This window comes from Xenopus tropicalis, chromosome 1 (genome assembly GCF_000004195.4).
Source record: "Xenopus tropicalis strain Nigerian chromosome 1, UCB_Xtro_10.0, whole genome shotgun sequence".
NCBI lineage: Eukaryota > Metazoa > Chordata > Amphibia > Anura > Pipidae > Xenopus > Xenopus tropicalis.
The window spans coordinates 104,280,951-104,305,270 of NC_030677.2; the positions used below are offsets into that span (position 1 = coordinate 104,280,951).

Sequence of the window (24,320 nt, forward strand, 5' to 3'; positions counted from 1 at the left end):
ACATTAAACCTATGTATTACACTATTCCCCATATGTAATAAAAAGCACTATGTTTTCCCAGAAGCAGTAACACATATCAACCAATAAGATGCTTGCGTGGGTCAAAATATAATGGGACCAATTGAAATACATTGACTCAGATATACACACATGAACAAATCAGACCATCTGAGTTTACCTGAACAAATTACATTACAGCAGGGGAGATTAGGTTTTGTAGTTGCATGATAAAATTTTGTGGGTCGAATAAAGTTTGACCCACAAAATCTGCTCAAAATTTTCTATGATCTCTTTGACATTTAATTGACATTTTATAAACCTGCCAACAGGTGTTTCTAAAACAAGCAATAAGGTTTAGACCTTATTTAGACCCATTTATTCAAATACAGTGTTTCAGTTAATATTTAATCATTGCTGCAATTGTGGGTAACTTATTTAAAATATCAATCATTTTAAATATGTTAACCCCAGGGATTATGTTCACGATACCCCATATTACCTTTCTGTGTAATGTGGGCCAGCTCTCTTCTTTATTCTATGAGAGGAGACCCACTGATGGTTCCATTTATTAGTAGAGCGTTTCAGTTGTTAGTTTTCCTTTTGTGAAGTATTAGAACCTTAGGTTCCTCTATATAAAAATTTTGATTCTAGTGGAATGTGACGGCAGATAGAGGGTTAGGACAGAAGATCAGATACAGGACCCCCCAATAAGATTGCCTATAAACTATTGCAATTTTCAGTCATTTTAGTAAAATTATTTAAACTAGCCCAGGGTATGATCATTAACACTCTGAATTTGTCCTCTTGAAAGCTAAGGCCAAACTTCTTTTTTAAGCACCCCTGCATGAACCTGTAAAACGTCTATTATTCATAGGGTCTCTGTTTCATAAAATGTAATTCATTAAGATGTATATCCAGGTAGAGACTGGACCAAATGGTGTAACTTGAAAGTTTTCTTGGTACAGGTATGGGACCTATTATCCAGAATGCTCGGGACCTGGGGGTTTCCAGATAGGGGATCTTTCTGTAATTTGGATCTCCTGCCTTACGTCTACATAAAAAATAATTTAAACAATAATTAAACCCAATAGGATTGTTTTGCCTCCAATAAGGATTCATGATATCTTAGTTGGGATCAAGTACAAGGTACAGTTTTATTATTACAGAGAAAAAGGAAATCATTTTTAAAAATGTGAAGTATTTGATTAAAATGGAGTCTATGGGAGATGCCCTTTCCATAATTCGGAACATTATGGATAATGGGTTTCCGTATAAGGGGTCCGATACCTGTACTATCATAAAACAGAACCATGCTATGGAAGTATGGATGAGAAAGAATAATTTGTTAGCTTTTGCCATTATGGTGCCAAGCCAGCTATGTTTAAATAGTTCCAGGGTAGGCTCAGTAATATGCTGTGTATACTTATCTACACAAATACAACTAAAACAGTTGAATCAGTCATTCAATAAGAATATACAGAAAATATTATGTACAGTATTTATGAAATGTTTCATTATTTTTAACTAGGCAGTAACATAAAGTGATTCTGTAACATAAATCATCTATGTTGACCTTCTGAATTATCTTTTTGACACCTATTGTAAAAGTCTGAGCTTGTGTCTTGTGAAAATGTCTTTTTCAGTTAAATCCTGGAGCAAAAGGAGGAGGCTTTTTGTACTCTTCAGGAATTATTCTTTTTGCGTTTTGATTAACATTTTTGTTTGTATTTTGCAGTTCCGTTTGCCCTGACAATCCCAAATTGTCTTTTAGATGTTTCATATGTGTTGTCACTGCATTTTCCAATGACTTGAATTCTTGCCCAATCTGTCCATCTGTTACCCGAGCCGCTGCCTTTTTCAGTATATTGCGACGGCCTCTGAATGGCTTAGATGATATGGCAGTTTGTTGGTCCCCACTGATCGCACAACTTTTGTTTTGGAAAATTGGTGAATCCACACTGCTTGACTTCAAAAGTTTGTGACCATGACCATTCTGACTTGGTGTCACGTGAACCTGCACACAAACATAAGATTGTTGTTAGGCAGTGATGTTCAGACATTGAATTGATGCACCTATATAAAGAATGAGTGGTGTGTGTGTTTAGATTTGGATGTGTCTTCTAAACAAGGAGGTACACCTGTAATGAGAGATGGGATAAAAGTCTACATATTCCCACTAACTGTAAGAGCAGGAAGCAGACACAGACATCACTAAGAAATGCTGGAACACAGGGAAATATGGTGCTTGGTTGTGCAGTGATTTTTAGTGCTTTCAGTAAAAGGTTTTTTTTTTTACATTTTATTGTTATTTTTAATTAATTTTGACAAGCCCTGAAAGACTTGTACCATACAGGTAATTCATCATACAAGCTGTGGTCTGTCCAACAGGACAAAGTAATGCTCTAAGAACAGATTGGCCTTGCATAGTTTGTAAGAAGGGGAAAGGAGGAGAGAAAGAAAAAAGACCCAAAGGTTTGAATGGGGCCTTACATTTAATGAAAAATAATAATATGTATTATGTAGTTTTCTGTGGCATAACTACCATACAGCAGAAGCACAGATGGGCCCAGAATGCTACTGTATGGTTGTTCTCCACCCCAGCCCCTTCTGCTACCTGCCACAAAGGAGTGAGTGGAAAGGCAGGCAAACAGGAAAGGGGGAAGGGGGCCTACTTGCATTGGTGCAGAGATGCAAATTTCTATGAATACTTGTTTTTTCAGACTATGGAAAAGTCCATACACCAGCCTGTAGGCTCAGATATATCATAGTATATCAAGTTGTGTTTACTGTATTAGCCTTACAAAGCAACACAGTACTTATGAAGGAAATGTTTTTACTCGGCATCAAAAGATATATAAATACATTTTTATTTATAACTATAAAATGCAGACTTACAAAATTGTGTGGCATGGGTTCTACTTGAGGCAGGGCAGGGTAGAGTCTTGGGACCATGGAAGATGGAACGTGAGGTAATTCTGGGAGACTGCCTGAAGCCCTTAATCTTCTGGGAGGAATAGGTGGGCATGCCTGCTCCAGTACATTTCCTGGTGGTTCCACAGCTCCTTTGGAATTCAGTTTTGCTTCAGGTATCGGAAAAGCGATGTATCTCTCATTATTGTCAACTGTTTCTACATTTGCAACCTGATTGTTATAGTGCTCAAACAATTCTTGATAATCGGCATTGGAGTTTGTTTTCTGTGACAGAAAGAAACAGTATAAAAAAAAAACTTTGCAAAACTCAAAAGAGGGAATACGGAAGCTTTGTATCTGTAACTGTAAAAAGAGCTACAAAGTTGATTTCTGATTCATAAATCAGTTTTAGGAATGAACAAGTGGCCATAACATTATCTAGAGCAGGGATGTCCAACTGCAGGCCCGCGGGCTGGATCTGGCCCTCAAAAGGCATTTTATGGCCACCAAACTGCTCAGTGGCTCCATAGACTTCACTGTATGACATTTAGTATAATCCAGCCCTCCAAAATGCTGTATGAGATATAACTGGCTCTCTACATGTAATAAGTTAGACAGCACTAATCTAGAGAAATTAGTAATATTGTAGGAAATTAAGCCTGTTTAATCATTAAACAATCCCATTCTTCAGCTAATTGTACTGTCAACATAGGCTGGTAGCCCTTCAGCTAATAATCAGCCACCCCTGAATGATGTCTGGGATTCTGAAAATTGTAGCCTATGTAAGCTTATGAATATGAGCTTAAAACTTTTACCAGCAATGTTATTTGAAAAAAAACTTTGGCCTGTTACTTAGGGGCAGATTTATGATTGCTTGATCCAGCAAAGTGAGTTAAGTAAGTCAGTAAAGTGAGTTAAGAAACTCACACGGGTTTCGGGGAAAAAAATGCATTAGTTGAGGGTTTTTTACCCGAGTGGGCTTTCTTAAATAAGAAAAACTGCCCTTTGGCGACTTTGGAGTGCCAGCCAATTTTTGTACTTTATGATATTCTGGAAGACAACCTCTCCTTGAATCACACTATCCCAATAGCATGTGTCACCCAACTTGCTAATCAGGAAGCAAGATTACAGGGGTCATTTGCAAAACTCCAAGTTAAACTCTGTACAAACTGCCATAGGTCTCTGTGCTCCATTTTAGAGCACAGATGCCTGCCGTTTCCTGCATGAATAGGTGGAGGCACATAGGTGACCATCCTCCTGCCCCCCACTTTTACCCTAATTTGCACATCATCCAGCCTGCACCTCCTGACACTGTGCTCTGCTCCTCATGAGGAATTAAGAAGAGTGCAGTTTACCCCACTGCTTGAGTACTACGTTGTGTGTTCTAGCACTTGCGCCCCTGGGTAATATAAATGACCCCCTACAACTTTTATATTGTGCCATTAAATTTTGATGGCAAAAAAGTTAGGTGGTGGTGATCCAGCTGATCACTGATGCCTCTTGTTCACATAGCTTAATCCCATCATGTAATTGGCAGACTGAGTTTTGTCATTCTATGGGGCCGATTCACTAAAGGTCGATAAAACAAGCACTATTTATAGCATGCGTTAAAAATGTTATCTCTCCTTATTTTTTGCGACTTAGCGCTTGATTCACTAAAAGGACAGGCGTCATAATTAAGAATCGATGTTCTTTGTGGTATTTAACTCGTGATGAGCGATTTTCTTGTGTTATTTCCCGCCACGTGTGTTATTTCCTGTCATGCACAATATATTTTGCCACATGCAACATTTAGAGCACGATTTTACGCACGTAACCATTACTTTCCAGAAAACTACTGTTCTGAAAATGACCATTTCCCTGAAAACTGGAGGATGCATCACTCTAGGGCCAACACAAACTTGAAAAAATCCGACTGCAAACTCCATGTTGTGTTGCCAAAAGCTCAGGAACCGCAATTTTCTTTAATTACTGCCTGCCCCAAGTAGGTTAATATTCGCACAGATTAATGTGATATTTTGCGCGTTTAACGCTCTACATGCTTTTGTGAATCATGCGTTAGTACTGTTTCTATTCGCTAATTAACGTAATGCGTTAGAAATAACTCGTAGCGCTGATGCGTTTTTTTTGCACATGTGATATGCGGATTAACGCATGCGAAATGACTTTGATGAATCGGTACTTATTTATTGCATGCTTTTTAACACAAAAAAACATGCAATAAGCGTTATCGACTTTTAGGGAATCGGCCACTATATGTTTTAACATCTGTGAGGTAAATGTTACATGTCAAATCAAATACCCGTGCTACAAAATAACAAAAATTATCGGTATATTTCTTTATTCAGCTTTACCTGCCCACAGGGTTCGGTTAAAAATTCGTTGTATGGAGAAATAGGATTCACGGAATAAAACATAACTAAATCTTCTAGTGTCCTATGGATTCTTGTATCTCCAACCATATTACAATTTTGACCATTTAGCACATCAATCATAAAATGTCTGTAACGGTCAGGAGCTCTAAAAAAGGGAGTAAGCAAAAGTTGGTGTGCATAGATGACAAGATATTAATATGCAAATATTATATTGCAAATATGAAATTACACAATTTAAGAAAAAATAACCAGTTTAATCAGTCATGATGGCTACTTTGCAAGCATGAGTCGTGCACATATTAATGTCAGTTAAAAAAGTTACTTGTTCCCATATATGTTCTTTGCACATGAAAATATGTGCAGGCCGTCTAGCCTCCTTTGATTAATAGTGCGCAGGTACACATATTCAGCTTCACACAACACACATGCAAACACTGCATTATGTGAAATAAAGGAAGGGGGGTGCATACAAAAAATGCATTTAGCACCTAGTCTTCAGTTAAATATGAGAATTAAGCTTACTAAATAAGTAGAAAATTACTATTGATACACCAGGTCATGGGTATGTTTCGCACACATTGGTGCATGAGAAAAACTTGTACTGTGACTTTTGCATGATTTATCAAGGTGCACACTAATTTGTGCCTACACTGGTAATTCCCTTAGAGTTCTGGGAAAAAAACATTCAAGCCGATGTTTTGCACTTTGTAATATAGTAAATGAGCCCAATTTAAGTAAATTTCAGAAATATGCCCACCACTTTATAAAAGCTAACAGTCTGAGCCAAATGCTCTCCATTTATGGAAAAGTATCTGCTGTGCATTGTTTAGTTTTTATTATTTATGATATAGTGGCATTTTACTGCCCTATATACCAATGGAGTTAAATGAATCACATTGGGACTTTAGGGTTGATTCACTAAAGTGCATTAAAACGTGCGCTATTTATAGCGTGCAATAAAAATTTTATCGCGTCTAAATTTTTGCCACTTAACGCACGATTCACTATAAGCATACTTGTGCTAATTTACGCGCGATATTGCATGCGGCATTTACTGCATGCGCGCTAATTAACGCCTGTTATGTGCGCTAATAGTCGCCGCGTATAAATAGTAGCATATAAATAGTGCATATAAATAGTAGCATATAAATAGCAGCCACATATAAATAGTGCATATAAATAGTAGCATATAAATAGTAGCCACATATAAATAGTGCATATAAATAGTAGCATATAAATGGTAGCCGCATATAAATATTTCTATGCTACTATTTCTATGCTACTATTTCTATGCTACTATTTATATGCACTATTTATATGTGGCTACTATTTCTATGCTACTATTTATATGCACTATTTATATGTGGCTACTATTTCTATGCTACTATTTATATGCACTATTTATATGTGGCTACTATTTATATGCTACTATTTATATGCACTATTTATATGTGGCTGCTATTTATATGCACTATTTATATGTGGCTACTATTTATATGCGGCAAACTGGAGGCTGCATCACTCTAGGGCCAACACAGACTTGAATAAATAACACTGCAAAGTCCATATTTTATTGCCCAAAGCTCATTAACTGTACTTTTCTAAATAGTGCATATAAATAGTAGCATATAAATAGCAGCCACATATAAATAGTGCATATAAATAGTAGCATATAAATAGTAGCCACATATAAATAGTGCATATAAATAGTAGCATATAAATGGTAGCCGCATATAAATATTTCTATGCTACTATTTCTATGCTACTATTTATATGCACTATTTATATGTGGCTACTATTTATATGCTACTATTTATATGCACTATTTATATGTGGCTACTATTTATATGCTACTATTTATATGCACTATTTATAAGTGGCTGCTATTTATATGCTACTATTTATATGCACTATTTATATGTGGCTACTATTTATATGCGGCAAACTGGAGGCTGCATCACTCTAGGGCCAACACAGACTTGAATAAATAACACTGAAAAGTCCATATTTTATTGCCCAAAGCTCATTAACTGTACTTTTCTATAATTACCGCCTGCCTCAAGTAGGTGTTAATTTTCGCATAGTCTAATGCGATATTTAGCGCGTCTAAGTGTTTGTGAATCATGCATTAGTGTTCTTTTCTGCGCGCAAATTAACGCATGCGATAATACTGTAGTGAATCGTGTGCTAATTGTCGCGTCTTTTTTAACGCAAAAAACCGTGCGATAAAAATTAACGCACTTTAGTAAATTAACCCTATTGTGTCTTAGGGCTTGCCCAGGAGGAAACTTTGCACAACTTTGGAAAACAAAACAACACATATGCCTTCCCACTTGCGATTCACTTTATTGCTGGTGGGAAGGCATTTTAGGGAGATTAGTTGCCCCCAGTAGACCACAGTAGACTAATCTCCCTAAGGCCCATGACCCTTGCAGAGAACAGGGTTTGACCAAAATTACCAAGATCTGCATTAAAGTACTAAACTATTTAGAATACGATGGGAAGGGATGTTCTAGTAATGGATAGCAACTTATTTCATAGTTCAAGGGGTATATTTATCATGTTGTGTAAAAAGTGGAGTAAAACATTACCGGTGATGTGGCTCATAGAAGTCAATCAAATGTTTTGCTTTGGTTTTCTAACTGTTGAAATCTAATTGCATATTGGTTGCCCTGGGCAATATCACCAGTAATGCTTCACTCCACTTATACAACATGATAAATATGATAAATATACCCTGAAGTGTCACTAAACCAGAAAAGATAATTTATGGTTGGTTACTAAATAGACCTTTAAGGCTTATGGCACATGTGCACATTTTCTGGTTCAGACCTGCCTGTCAGAATTAAGTGTCAGACGGATTTCATTCGAGTAAATGACAGACTGCATAGCCAAATTAAGATGCTTTTCCTCCCTCTGAAAAGAGCCAGGGGAGAATATGCCCTATGTGCCATAAAAGGGAAAAGAGTAATTATTCTCTAAAAAATTCACAAGAATATCCCCGAGGCCTATAGTCCATAGTAGGAAATATTTTGTGATCAACTTTGTCTCTACCCTTGTAGAAACGTCTATAAAATGTATGTCCAGTAATCTTTTACAAGATATGTAAATATTTACAATTAGAGCACAACTAGTTTGGTCTCAAAATAGAAGCCTACACTATTCCCATAAAGTAAGGCAATAGTATCCAACACTATCCATCTAAAACGTAACTTTTATTAATCAGAATAAAAATAATAATTATTATTACTTCCCAAACGCAGCCCCCTGAAAGTATGTACACAGCCCAAAATTTAAAAATAGCGTTGGATACTTCAAATGCAGATTAGTCCATAGGAAGACTCAGAGGGAAAAGTTAAGAGAACTGCCTACAATGCACGTGTACTACTTTCCCTTTAAATACTGGTGAAAAAAATGCAGCAAACAAGAGAATGCAAACAAAGTGAAAAACAAAAATCTTTAACACAGCAACCTATAGTTACAAACACTTGCTTAGCATATCCATTTCCATTGTTACAAGGGAAACAGACTAATTTTCACCTTAGCTCTAAGGGCTCTGGCACACGGGGGAGATTAGTCGCCCGCGATTAACTCCCTGTTCGCGGGCGACTAATCTCCCCCGTGTGCCAGAGCCCTAACTCTCCGTTAGCTAATGTAAACATCAGAGGGAGAAGTAGTAATCTCTGCTGCATGCTGGCTAATGCGCTAAGCTTGTCGGGTAAATTAGGGGAGCTGCAAGCTATTGCATGTATTGAAAATTATGATTTAATTGGTATCACTGAGACCTGGTGGGATGATAAATGCGACTGGGCTGTGAATTTAAATGGTTATACACTTTTTAGGAGGAACAGAGAGATTAAAAAGGATGGAGGGGTTTGTCTTTATGTAAAGTCAGATTTAAAGCCATGTAATAAAGACATTACCAATGAAAATGTTGAATCTCTTTGGGTAGAAATGTCAGTAGGGCTGAAGGTCACAAAGAAAATGATCATTGGTGTATGCTATAAACCACCAGATGAGGGGGATGAGGCCCAGCTATTGTTGCAAATGGAGGAGGCTTCACAACTGGGTCAAGTTGTTATTATGGGGGACTTTAATTATCCGGACATTGACTGGAGTAATGGGGTGGCTAAGTCAGAAAAAGCTAGTAGGTTTGTAAATATGCTAAATGACAACTTTTTTTTTCAGGCGGTTCAAGAACCTACTAGGAATGACGCTATTTTGGACATGTTAATAACTAATAACACTGAACTCATCTCTAACATTTGTGTGGGTGAGCATTTGGGGAACAGTGATCACAACATGGTCTCCTTTGAGATAATGCTGCAGAGACAGCTCTATAAGGGAGTAACTAAAACATCTACAGTTGTTTTAGTGGTTTAGATCTACATTTAGGGGCACATTTACTAAGACACGAATTCGAATCCGAATTGGAAAAATCCGATTGGAAAACGAACATTTTGCGACTTTTTCGTATTTGTTGCGATTTTTTCGGCGCCTTTACGACTTTTTCGGAAATTGTCGCGACTTTTTCGTTACCAATACGAATTGCGCGACAAAACGCGAGTTTTTCGTAGCCATTATGATGCGCTCGTATCTTGTCGCGACTTTTTCGTATTGAGGCTCGTAAGCGGCGGCCGAAACTTTCAGACTTAGCATGATTTTGGAAGCCTCCCATAGGACTCAATGGCACTCTGCAGCTCCAACCTGGCCCAAGTAAAGTCACCATACTGAAGCTTGAATGAATCCGAATCTTTCGTACTCGGTACGAAGGCTACGAAAAAGTCGCGACAAAATACGAGCGCATCGTAACGGCTACGAAAAACTCGCGTTTTTTCACGCAAATCGTATTGGTAACGAAAAAGTCGTAAAGGCGCTGAAAAAAATCGCAAAATACCGATCATTACGAATAAAACACAATCGGACGCATTCGGCCGGATCGTGAGTAAGTAAATGGGCCCCTAAGTGTTAGTGGTTGTATATATAGTTTATGTATGTGAGTGTATAGATAGGTCAGTATAGCTTGTGTGTGCTGGGTTTACTTGGATGGGTTGAACTTGATGGACTCTGGTCTTTTTTCAACCCTATGTAACTAACTATGTAACTTTATCAATATGCATATTCGCAGGAATTGTTACTGTTTCACAAAACATGTACTGTATAAACTCCCAATAAAAACTGTTACTATTTCACAGTGCAGATACACTTTATAGTAACGAGTGACTCCAAACAGAAGTATTGCTTCAGTTGGTCTCCCAGTCTCAGCGTGAAACCCACCTCCTGCCCTCCTATGAAATTGGTGCTTCTGCCATAGCTGCAATTATTATACAGAGTAACCATGCACGTAAAAAAAAGTTGCCTATGTGAAACCTACCAACCACCCCCCCAAGAAGCAACACCTGACGCGCATTTCGTTCCTCACCGGGAACTTTGTCAAAGGTGCCTTTGTTGCTTCGTTTTCCCAAAGTTGCCTCTGAAGGAAACTTCGGGTGACTTTGGGAAAACCAAGTGACACATATGCCATCCCACCGGTGATTTACATTCAAGGAGAATAGTCGATTTATTGCAGGGCGACTAATCTCCCTTGTGTGCCACTGCCCTAAGAGTCTGATATTTTTAGTAGATGTTTTGTTTGTGGGTTTACTGTTAGGTTAATATGAGTTCAGCCTGATATCCTGGGTAATGGCAGATGTCATTTAGGGAAGAGACTATATCCCCTATATAGATATATAAACAAGACATACAAGCATGCAACACTTTACTTACTTGTAAGATAAACTGTAACCAATTCGACTTTCACCAACTCTTATGAGAAAGCACCCAAGAACTGTATCTTTTAGTAAATCTTCTGCATCCCTAAATCAAAATAAATATACAGAATATAATTTTCTCTTTGTAGACAAATCACCTGCAGCTAATAGAAGACATTTATGTTAAATGACTTTGATAAAACATGTTTCTTCCCTATTATAACTGCAATTAAAAGATGTAGCAACAAGTAGATTTTACAAATTAAAGTAAAATAAAATGCTATGCAATTTCAATTATAGAACTTGAGAGGTGCCATGTGCTGCTGGTTATCAGTAAGTTTAGATAATATAGGGCAAGGATCATTTTGGATGTTCACTTAAAATTGTATTCGTATTTATGTTTCCTCTTGAATATATAAGTACAGGTATAGGACCCGTTATCCAGAATGCTCTGGACCAAGGGTATTCCGGGTAAGGGGTCCATAATTTGGATCTCCATACCTTAAGTCTATAAAAAATCAATAAAACATTAATTAAACCCAATAAGATTGTTTTGCCTCCAATAAGGATTAATTATATCTTAGTTGGGATCAAGTAAAAGGTACTATTTACTACAGAGAAAAAGTAAATCAGTTTTAAAATTCTGAATTATTTGATTAAAATGGAGTCTATGGGAGACAGGCTTTCCGTAATTCGGAGCTTTCTGGATAACAGGTTTCCAGATAAGGGATCCCATACCTGCACAATGCACATATGCACAATGGCAAGATATATATCTTTTCCCACCACCTTTAGAAGGCACAAGCTGATCCATTTGTCTAGACTTGCCTAACTATAAGATCATCATTTTTTGTTAACTCCAGGCCTTACTATGATCTCTATAGCCTTATTTTTTTTATATATTCATGTATGTTTGCTTTGTACTGTTAGAGTCCAGGGAAAGTACTTAATGTAGGGAGAGTTAGTAACAGAAGATACAGGGGAGGAACATCTTCTATCCTAGTCAGCAAGTAAACTGGCCCATCTGGCTGAATGTGGAGTTAAAGGGGTCCTCCAGCAAAAAACAGCTTTTTAGAAAAATAAAAGAGCCTGTAATACTAAAAAACTTTGCAATGAAAATCAATCAAAAACAATATAACAGGGGCCAGGTCTCATACAGTTGTTTTAACCTGCTGGTTTTGATTGTTTAAAGGAGAACTATACCCCTGGGTGCAAAAAGCACGCTTAACTATCATTGCCTAGACCCCCCTCACTTCTCCCTTATCGCATAGTTCTTAAGTTTAAACGGCCTATCGCTAACTGCTAAAAATATCTAAAAATGCAGAGTAGCGCAGCAGTTTACCTGCCCGACATCTTCTTACTGACTGTAGACTCTTCGGGTCTCTCTGCCAACACCTAACCTGCTTGCGCATGCGCAGTTGGAGGTAGCAGGAAATCCGCTTCAACTGCACATGCACAAGCAGGTTAGGTGAGAGCTGTAGAGTCTTTAGTCAGTAAAAAGATGTCGGCCAGGTATGCTGCTGCGCTACTCGGCATTTTTAGCTAGCGATTAGCAATAGGGACAGAGTTTAAACTTAAAAACTATGCTATAAGGGAGAGGTGAGGGGGGTCTATGCAGTGATAGTTAAGGGGGCTTTTTGTGCCCAGGGGTATAGTTCTCCTTTAAGGCAGTGATCCTTAAAGGGGAATGAAAGTCAAATTTTACTAACCACACTATTCAATAGTACTAGTGTTGTTAAGTAAAAACGCTATATTTCTAGCTTGCCTAATTAAATATTTACAGAGATACACTTACTGCATGCTGCACACTTGTTTCAGTGAATGGCGCGGCCATCTTTGAAAAGGAATGCCCACTTCCTTTGCCTCAAGATCTGCACTGAGCATGTGCAGAATTCCCTCCCCCCTGAGCCTAGGCGCGCTCCCGAGCTTGCTCTTTTCTCATTATCAAGCAGAGCCACTCCCCACACAGCTTGGTCGTCGCCCATCTCCTCCTCTCTGCTATATTAATATTGAAAAATAAGTGATTGGATCTTCATATACACAAGCCTACTGATATTCTCACAGAAGCAATGCTTTTACTCTTACACTGGATCATTGTCACACGAAATAAACATTTTTGTATGAGTTTTTTCTGATCTATTAATTTCTAAACTATATATTAGATAATCACTTACTGTAATGAACCAAAATTACTATTTTATAATATACATCCAGGATATTTTATCAAGTACTCACATACACATGTAAAAAATACACTCACAAATATGTTCACTCATACATGTATTCATTTTAAAGGGCAAGTTAATGCAATTTTTTTAACTGTTTAAAGGGCAAGTCAATGCGATTTTTTTAACTGTTTAAAGGGCAAGTTAATGCAATTTTTTTAACTGTTTAAAGGGCAAGTTAATGCGATTTTTTTAACTGTTTAAAGGGCAAGTTAATGCAATTTTTTACACTGTTTAAAGGGCAAGTTAATGCGATTTTTTTAAACTGTTTAAAGGGCAAGTTAATGCGATTTTTTTAACTGTTTAAAGGGCAAGTTAATGCAATTTTTTTACACTGTTTAAAGGGCAAGTTAATGCGATTTTTTACACTGTTTAAAGGGCAAGTTAATGCAATTTTTTATACTGTTGAAAGGGCAAGTTAATGCAAATTTGGCTAATTTGGCAATATGGCTGCTGGCCCAGGTACATGGGGCAATAATATGGCTGCTGGCACAGGTACATGGGGCAATATGGCTGCTGGCACAGGTACATGGGGCAATATGGCTGGACTTACAAGTATGGCTTGACATAAATATCAAGAAATAGACATTTAAAAAAAAAAATTAAAATAAATAGACTTAGCATGGAAACAAAATGATTTTAAAATGGCTATTTGTCAATTATTATGGGAAATTGATCAGTAGCAAACAAACATAGGTATATATTGCTGAATAATTGTTTATAACAGGTATCTTAGTTTATATGTAGTTGTAGCATTTGTAGCATATTAAATAATGACAGGGTAAATCAGTATCATCCTAATCACACAGGTTAATTGATATATCTATTTTAAAAGCATAAGCTGATTGATTCTGATTGATATATTCTACCTGGTTTTAACCATGACCATCTGCATTTCCACTTTAGTTAGTTCTGCTATATATTTTACACATGCCCAATATATACAGTGCTCAGGAGTAGAAAACACTATTAAAAATCAATATAAACAATTATAAAGTGCTCTATTTAGTTTGTTATATGTCCCCTTTATTTGCTTACCGCTGCAATCATGCAAAAAAATTGAAAGAAATTACTTTGCCCCTCGCTGCGCACCGCTCGCTCTGTGTAAGTGCTCTGGTAGCTCTGAAGAAATGGAGTGGTTGTTGACACGCGTTGCTATGGCAACGGCAGTCCCGCTTTTGATTGGCTGAGGGCCGTTTAGGGGGCGGGGCTAAAACGCGCATACTAATGATGCAGGGAGCGCGCACAGGCACAGCAGGGAAGGGGCTGTCCTATAACATACATGCGCAGGACAACACAATCCAAGGCACTGCGGCTTAAGGCTGCCAGTGGCAGCCCACAGGAAGTGGCTTGCAGATTTGGTGACGTTGCTGGAGTCTTCAGAATGCTGCAGGCTGCCAGCGATAGATCAAAGACAGGAAGGCAGGGATCTGGGAAACAAGCTCTACAGTGAGTACTATAGACAAATGCCTGTAGAATAAGTCTTACTTGATAATAACCTTTCCTTGTCCTTTAAGTGAGTTATTAAATGTAAGCTCTGAGCTCTAGGCTTCCTGAGAGCTGCTTGTAAAGCTAATGTGTCAAATATTTCACTTTTCTTCTACTACTGCATACATATATTTTAATTTTTAATCCACCCTAATAAACCATACTAGGAAAGTGATTATGTCTCTGACAAAGTTATTGGTGTATTCTCTTAAGAAGCCCTGCCCGGCCAGCTGAAGGTTGCAGTCGGAAATGAACCCTGTAATCTCTGAAGCAGTACACATGACAACAGCATACCTGCCAACATTTAAATTATAAAATAAGGAACAAATCAGTCTACGCCCAGTTACACTAGACATTCTCCCATGGCAGCCCACTCCTTTTCTGGTTCGCAACAAACCGCATCCATAACCACCAAACTTTCAATATTTAAAGTTTGTCATGAGCTGGAGGAAAGTGGAACTAATTAGACCATGCCCAATTACACTGGACATTCTGCCCATTCTCCCATGATACCCCACCCCATTTCTGGTCCACAACAACACCCATAACCCCAAAACTTTCAGTATTTAAAGTTTTGTCATGTCTATTTGTAGCCACAACAAGTAGCTCCACATTGCCCTTAAAGAAGTGTGAACACACACCTGGGGCTTCTGCCTGGATTACTGGTGCCTGAGTGGAGAGGTAATACTGTTAATAATGTGAGCACATATCCATATAACAATTCAACATTAAAATAGACATATCTCTTTAATAAACAAAAGAACGGTTGGACGATTAAATAAAATAGTCTATTTGCACAAGACAGTTCCGTATTTTAGGTTGTATGTACTTTAACTACAGCTGTGCTTGGGGCTGGTTATGAAGTAATGTCGCCATCTGTTATAGCTGTATAACTTGGCAACAGAAGTGGACAAATTAAACCGTGAAGTTTTTTCTCTTCACAGATAATCACAGACAATCACTCTTATTAATTTAGGAAAGTGTCTTATTATTAAGTGTTCAATACAATGTATAGCACTACTTTATATACCAGTGCAAAGACCCCTGATCTCCCACACTAGTTTCCCTAAGATCAGCTTACTAACTGTCTCACTTTGTGTCATCTTCTGCATGGACCAAGCAGTCCCTTTGCTGTATGAACATCCACACTGGGCATCATCACTGGTTTCCCAAAAACATCCTGTTTTTCCCAAAACATTCCTGGGACTCAAAGAAAAAGGGGAGGGACATTTTACAGATTATTTTTACCTCACCTGTGATCAAGTAGGAACCAGCATTTGTCAAAATGTCTCATGTGCCATTAGCCTAAATTGCAGGTTTTATACACTCACTAGACAAACTATGACAATAAATGGGGCCCGAGGCAGAAGAGCATGCCCCTTAAAACTCATGCACAGTGCAGTTCTGCCTGAGGGATTGACTGCGATCTTTACTTCACGCTAGAAAAAAAATGTTGTGAGTTGCAGAGAGCAGCTTTGGCTGGTGTAGGCCAATCTGTCCTTACCAGTTGCCATAGGGAAAGCAGTGATTACAGGGCCAAGTTAAGGCCTTCTTCTGACTCTGCTCCCTAGATTTTGCATCTAAATGATGTGCAAGTTACGGGGTGTGAGGATGCCAATGTGCCTCCCCTTCTGCCCATGATGAATACAGCAATGCCGAATGCAGGCAGTGCAGTAATAATGTGAATGCCCATAGGTCTCTGTGCTCTAAAATTAAATACAGAGACCTGCAGCAATTCATTAATGCTGGAAGGCAGGGTGCAAAAAATAGTAGATTGTGCCTGTTATTTGCACTTTGCATGCTGCTTTCCAGTTTGGAGCTAACCCCTATCCATTTATAGAAATATAGCTCACTAGTTGTCCATCAAACCTCTAACAGTGGTGATTTATAAAGCAAAAAAACCCAGAAAGTAAAAGCTGCTCAGTTCCTATAGAAGTCAATGGGAATTGTCTCAAACAAATTCATTGTTTTCCCCAGTTTATTTTAAGGAGAACTAAAACTTAATTAAAGAAGTAGGCTAGAAATGTTGTAAATTATGTTTAGGGCTTCTGTACCAGCCCAAGCCAACCACAGCCCTTTAGCAGGGAAGATCTGTGCCCCCAAAGATGCCCCAGTAGCTCCCCATCTTTTTTCTGCTGATTCTCTGCACATGCTCTGTGCTGCTGTCAGTTACTGAGCTTAGGGGCCGACACACAATATACTGTATATATAGAATATAAATGTCACAATACAAGGCTGATTAGTATGAAATACAGATAATTGCTACATTTCTAAACACAGAGACCTGTAGCTGCCCCATAAATACAGCGCATCCTGTAGCGTTCGGCTCACCCATTTTTTTACTGTATGTTTAATGGTTAATAAAAGGAAATAAATACTTGTAAATATGGTGTGCTCTATGTTTGTCGTTTCTTTTCCATGGACACCAAGTATATCTGAATAAATTATCCAAGAAAAATAATCTCTTACTTCCTTGTTATGATGCCATGAAACCAATCAGGAATCCCATTTCGAAGAAACCAGTCTGATTGTGTTTCTGTAAACCATTTTGCAGATGGTCGTGTCACCTCCATCTACTCAAATACACTTGATAACTCAAGAGCTGGAAGAATAACAGAGAAATTTAGTTAAATATAATTATATTAAAGAAATGTGGTAGTGTCATTAATCTCAATTCAGATTCATTAAGCAGTGAATAGAGTTTATCTCTGAAAAGTATTATTTTAAGGGCACACTGGTTGCTCTCCACCTGTCATTCCTTCTACTACTGGTGAATGAAAAGTGTCCCTTTAAACATACACAGAGCAATAACAGATTTACCAAGGTCCATCTGATACTCCATGTGCGGCCAATAACATGCTTTTCATTCATTAGTCTTAGGAATAACGAGAGATGGAGAAGGCTTTTGGGTGACACATCATTTCATCTTGTCAGTACTAGAAATAAAAGGGGAAGCCTATATTTCTGTCCAGAGTATTATGCATACATGCCATTGCAAATGCTAGGGGTTATATAACAAAAGGCATTAAGTTTTCCTAGGAGCAGTAACCCAAAACAAACAATCAGCCAATAGCATTTAATGGTCACCTGTTTAAAACCAAACATTTTATTGGTTACTGCTAAAGGGCAAGCTTAGCACCTTTTTTAAATTTTTACTGGCTGTGAAGAAAAGGCAATTTATATATTGTTCCTGTGTATGTTAGCTTATGTATCGGTAGAGACTCTATCAAAGGCCATGATGGCTTTAATTCTCATTTAATATATGCTGTAAGTTACCTATATGTCAGAGCTCGTCTATGGCCAGTGTTCAGCGAGTATTAATTCACATGCTTGCAGGTACGGCGTGTAGCATAGATAAACGCCAAGGCCTATGCTCCAGTGTGAGGTGATTGTCTCTGGCTGACACTGAGCATTTTCCTGAGTATCTTCCGACTACTGAAGTTGAGTCCTATTCATTCATTACTCAAAGGGGGGAATTCACAAAAGTGGTGATATTGAGACAAAATAAAAGTGGAGATAGATTTGTTGGATTTTTCACCTAATTCACAAACCTCTATCTCCACTTTTGTGAATTTGTATTTTAAACAGACAGTTTTCAGATTTTGTCATTTTGCCAACATTTTTTTATGAATTTGCCTTTAGCTCTTGTAAATCTGTCGGTGCCATCAAACTCAGTCCCACAGCTACATGAGCCTTGGGGTAAGGATTTAACCAGCAGGATTATCAATTTTGTATGCCATTTTTCATTTCACTTTGGCGGTATTTCCTGAAGGGTAATTTTAGTTTGCTCAGGGAAATTATACAACATTTTTTTCAGGACAAGCTGGGCTTTCAAATGTTTTCTGTGTAATTCCACTTCTGTGACAAGATTTAAGGATCTAAATACCTTCTTCTCTAGCCCCTACTCATTACTAGTCAGCAGTAATCCGGCCCACACACCAAAATGTCCGATGAAAAGAGGTCCAACAGGACTAGGGCCCACCGAGTCTTTATCCAGTGTCCTGTTGGGCCAGTCCAACCTTGTACCCCAATATCCCAGTTTGGGTGCCAGTGTGTATGTGCTGTTTGCTGATCACCAATATGGCTACTGGGAACAGAAGGGGCACAGCTAAAGGTGGGGGCCAATGCTGTCAGGTAGCTCTGTAGTTAAGTTGGGGCAAACGTCAGTGAAGTGATTAAAGAGGGGGCACTGCTGCTAAAACTAAAAATTTGACAGGGAGGCTTTACTTTTTCTTTAAATAAAATGTATACAATATTTTCACTCAAAATGTTATTGCCTCATTCATTAAGCTAAGACTAGGATAACAATGCAAATGTGAGGTAAAAACGCTTTATATATATATAGGGTGTTGATTAAACTTTTTTTGATTTCACACTTCTGGTCGGGGGCCCCGGCCAGAAGTGTGAAATGGAGACTGGGTGAAACAAAACAGAAGAGCTTAGAAATGGTCTGGTTGGTCTGAGTTATGTCGGGAAAAATTGTCATTTTAACAACAAATTCATAAAAGTGTCTGTAAACTGTCTTTCTTTCACCAAAAACGGAAAAGTGGCGGTTGAGTTGGAATTTAGGTGGATTTCTGTTTGTGAATCTGGAGAATGTGTTTTTAACCAGTTTTTCCACCACTTTTACTCCAAAAAAATCTCCACTTTTGTGAATTCCCCCCCAAAGACACTCACATGTCCGGATTCCTTGGCACTCCTGCTATTCTTCAGCTGGGCCTGTTACTGTCCTCATCCCCAGTGTTTAGGTACAGTAGGAAGCGCAGGGGAGGCTTATCACCTTCTGACTCCAGTACATGACAGTATCACCTCACACTGGAGCATAGGCCTCTGCATCTATTTACGCTAGATGCACATGCGTCAGAATGCGAGGGTGAGTTAATCGATGGACACGTTCGAACGTGGACTTATGTCTAAGCATGCACGCTAGAATGCCTACGCACGTGAGAATCAACACATACGTACTTAACGGCGTAACTGCAGGCCTGTGAATTAAGCACCTGCGCCGAACACTGGCCATGGACGAGCTTTGACACTATAGTTACAGTGTCAGTCTATAATGGATCTACAGTCAATTATCTACTGACCTCTTGTATCTGATTATTCAATTAGTGTTCTACAGAAACCTAAAATGCTTGAGTAATTATCACATGACTGAAAATCTTAGCTAGCATATAGAAACAACAGTGCTTTCATGCCTGCAGGCAATCTGTAACCTGCAACACACCTATATTCCCAGGTACAGGTGATGTCAGTATTAAATAGGGAACAAAGTCCTGAGCTAAAGAAAACAATAGGTAAATGCAAACCGCACAGCTCCTGTAAATAGATTCTATGGCTGAAGCACACTTTCTTCATTCAAGGCTACAGAAAGTAAAGGAAGATTGTGAGAGCAAGTGGGTACTGATAATCTATTTTCTTGGGCCATGGTTTGGCATGCTCAGAGTGGTCAATGTACACATTGCAATACAGTATCTAGAAGAATTAAGTCTAAAACAACTGGACTTTTCTGAGTTTTTCTTGAAAACGTTTCACCACTCATCCGAGTGGCTTCTTCAGTTCTGAACTGATGTGGTGAAACGTTTTCAAGAAAAACTCAGAAAAGTCCAGTTGTTTTAGACTTAATTCTCACATTGCAATGTCTTGAAATGAAATGAGTAAAGGATGTTGATAGTCAGCAGGTTAGGAGTGGAGAAGACTGAACCAGATCTCGGTATAGAAGGGTTAAGAAATCAGGGGGAAAGGTAGGGAAGTGGGTATGGCAAGGGGTGGTTATCTTTCATGAACTCGTGACATGGCTGTAATTCCAAGTTTTTGAATGAGCTAGAACATTGTGCTGCAGTTACACAATTTTATTCTGTATTGTTGGCGTAAGTGTGATGTGTATGCCTAGTTATTTTGGCACATCTGCGTTGCGCTTATTGTTGCAAGCCGAGTTAGGAACCATTGAGCTACTGCCTTGTTTATAAGTGTTGGCATCTCCAGGGTTTACCTGCATCAGTAGGCGCAGCAATGTTAGATTTGGTACAGTAGTAAGGCAGCTACACCAAGAGCAACAGAAGTGCAAGTAGTGTTGATGTACGTACCTTTATCAATTATATTTTTTACACAAATGACCACAGAGAAATTTGTAGGACTGCAACTGTGGTGCAGTAAGTAAATGACCCCTACTCAGTGGCGTAGCGAGGGGGGTGCCGAGGGGGCCATGGCCCCGGGCGGCGTATCAGAAGGGGCGGCGGCAATCACCATGATATTTAAATTTAAAAAAATATAGGTATATTTTAGGGCAACAGGCGCTTTTATAAGGTTGCGCCCGTGCGTATGACGTCACACGTCAGCGACGAGGCGCAACCTTATAGAAGCGCCTGTTGCCTGTAAGAGAGAAGGAACCACCGCCGATGGTCTGTTGGGGGTATGTACTATGGGGGAAATTGGGGGCACTGTGTGGGGGCTACTGTCTATGGGGAAATTGGGGCACTTTCCATGGGGGGGCCAGGTCTTTGTGGGGTATTGTGTATGGGGGCACTTCCTATTGGGGGCACTGTGTATGGGGCAATTGGGGCTCTGTGTATGAAAAGTAATTTACGAAAAGTAAATTTTTAATCAATAAAAAAATTTAATGCTGCTTTTTTTATTTTGTCTATTTTTTTTAAGAATAACTAAATAGAGGGGCGGCAAATTTCCGGTCGGCCCCAGGCGACGAAAGCCCACGCTACGCCACTGCCCCTACTATTTTTATTGCTGTATATTTAGGCTCTACCTCCCACAGCCAACTTACTGTTGCTAGCACACAAAAGAAAATTCATTCCCAAAGTCACCAGGAACTCTTAATTATTAGGTAGGGATTACTGGGAATGCTGGTATTCCCGGTTTGTCGACATACGTAGAAGTGGAATAGAATAGAAATCTGCACAGCCACTAAATAAATAAATGCTGTGGTACAATAATAACTACATTTAGATTTTAAACAATATTAAGAAACATTATTATTATTATCCTCTGCTATAATATTATCTATATCTCGCCTCATGATAATGACAGAGCAGTGAGGCAGTGAGAATAACTCTGCTGGCATTTCTATGCCAATCTGCCAATGTCCACTTCCTGAATGTGTGTTCTTTAACAGGCACATGATCAGAGAGTAAACTGTTTTACTGTGGTCAATTTAGACAAGTAGAAAGATACTGTGGGAGCTGTCATCTGTGATGAACGCAATTCACAAAGGCAACAAAGCACCCTATGTGATGCTGCAGTTCTGGAAAGGTTTATATTGTAGGGAAAAAATGGAGATTTGTGTCCAAAATCATACACTTTGTGGTGTATCAGTGAGCCCAGATACTGTGAGGGGATTTCTCATGGTGTTAGTTGATGGAAGGCACCTATATCATGTTTTGGAGTTTAGTTTGATCTCCTTTAGTTACACGCAGTGAGCTGTTTATCTAAGGACAGGGTTGGAATTTCTGATCCAGTTCTTCCTTATTATTATCCTGTTATTGCCAGTTGGGCACCTGCTTTGAGCTGAATGTCAGGAACAAATCTCCAAATCTGATATGTTATGACTAACAACATACCGTAATATTCACCTAATCATTTAATAAGATGTGTGTGCCTTTGTTCCTTCAGTATTAGAATTGATTCTGAGTAGGACCATGTAGGTTTGCAGACCCATTTTATTTTTTAATAAGCATAGTAATGTAGCACATTTTATGCATCAGGTTCATTTATTTGCACAGAAAGCCTTCCATGTATGTTGTAATACAGGCATGTAATCTGTTATCTAGAATGGTAGCTATAATAGAGTTTTTACAGATAAGGAGTCTTTAATGAGCAGCGCCATGCCTTAAGGGCACTAAAATCCAATAGGACCACTTTCTATGCAATATAGATGTATGCTAGAGCTCAGGTACACAATTTTGTTTTATTAATACAGGAAAAAAAGCAAGTTAATGAAAAGTGAAGACTCATTTGTTTAAGGACAATACAGGAAATGGCATTGCCATAGTACAGGGAAGTATAGCTGTTGGGAAGTACTAGCTGTTTTCTGGATAAAAGGTACTTTACCTAAACTTGTCCGGCCCTGTACTTGACCCTATAAGAAGGGAAGAAGCTGAATCCACTCTTAGCTTAGCTTAGCTTAGCGTCACTGAACATTTTGAAGGAAAAAAATGAATTCACAATACCTTGAGACAAGTGAGCCGTGCATCAGACACAGTGCAGTTTTCAAAGACAGGTTTCTATTCTCCTCTGTGTAAGGTGAGTAGTGCACGCCTCTTTCATTTCTGTTTGTGATGTGACTCACTTTGGAGAAGGAGGAGCAGGTGGGGAGGTGAGTCCTTGCAAAGTCACAGGCACAGGCACATCTAAGCTATTTTCCCACAAGGTATGCTGCGTGCCTGAAGTAGTTCAACATGAGTCCGAGAATAAAGGTGACTGTGACAGTGTATTTTAACTTCCTGCATCAAAATTCCAATTTGTATACAACAAAGTTGCACATGGTTTTGTAAGAAATGTATCTATAACACAGCTGCCTCATAAAATGTCCAGAGAGGAAGTTCATCTTACAGCCAACATTTATAAGGGCTCGTTTACTAAAAAAGGGCAAAATTTTCACCCTGATTTTTATCCACAATGCATTTTTCTTACCCACCCACCATTCTAGCTAAGTGTACAGCAAAATGTGTGCCTGATACCACTTGCGCTTGATGCATCAATGTTGCAATATAAAAGCGCACCCATTTAATAAATGATGGCTCAATTATGGTAGTGAACAAAGCAACCAGGAAGCAGAGGGACTAAGACATTAGATGTTACGTTTATAATTTATTGAATAGAAATTGTACACTATTAAGAAACCGAAACAACAGTTACATAATTCAAACATTACAAACAACAAAGGCAAATTGCCTTTGAGTGCTGCTATCTATAGCGCACTTAAAAATAATTTTAAATGGGTTGTTCACCTTTAAAGGAGAAGAAAAGGTGGAATCACTGGGGGGTGCCAAAATGTTAGGCTTCCCCCATATCCAGTTATAAAGGAGTTATAGAGAGTGTAGTGACAAATTCTATTACTGTGTGGTATGGTAACTGTAGTGCTGCTGATCGAAAGACACTGCAGAGGATTGTGAGAACAGCAGAAGAGATTATAGGGGAATCCCTTCTTTCAATTCAAGATATTTTTAATACAAGCTGCTCCCGGAGGGCAGTCAGCATTGTGGGCGATCCTTCACATGCCTGTTACAAGTTTTTTATCCTTGTGCCATCTGGTTTTTTTTTTCTCTTACAATAATGCACAATTGCACTTTTATGGGGTTCTGTAATAAAAGGCACTAAGTTTGCCCAGGAGCGGTAACCCATAGCAACCAGCAGGCAGCAATTACTGTTTACCTTTTTAAAAGCAAACATGTCATTGGTTGCTATGGATTACTGCTCCTGGGAAAACTTAGCACCTTTTATTGTACATGGGAGCAAGAGTATAAATAATAGTTGTGGCTTTAGCATAACACTTAAACATTTTGTATGGTACTTAGGTGGCTTTTGGTATACTGATATATTCACTAAATGGAAAGGATATG

The 24,320-nt window shown here is 38.6% G+C and overlaps 2 protein-coding genes across 3 annotated transcripts in view; one reads left to right on the top strand and one right to left on the bottom strand.

Moving 5' to 3' along the window:
* cib3 (calcium and integrin binding family member 3) overlaps positions 1-24,320 on the top strand; it is a 56,091-nt gene that overhangs the window by 18,508 nt on the left and 13,263 nt on the right.
* hsh2d (hematopoietic SH2 domain containing) lies at positions 1,363-23,150 on the bottom strand. 2 transcript variants are annotated; one of them, XM_031905290.1, is made up of 6 exons: positions 22,929-23,150; positions 17,218-17,350; positions 11,052-11,141; positions 5,265-5,430; positions 2,896-3,195; positions 1,363-1,936 (listed from the first exon to the last, which is right to left on the bottom strand). In XM_031905290.1, exons 2-6 carry the CDS (start codon positions 17,319-17,321, stop codon positions 1,640-1,642), a joined length of 957 nt encoding a protein of 318 aa, XP_031761150.1. In that variant the 5' UTR covers positions 17,322-17,350; positions 22,929-23,150; the 3' UTR covers positions 1,363-1,639. The 2 variants fall into 2 exon arrangements, with proteins under 2 accessions (XP_031761150.1, XP_012809627.2); XM_012954173.3 differs by having other exon boundaries at positions 1,363-2,014; positions 22,929-23,143.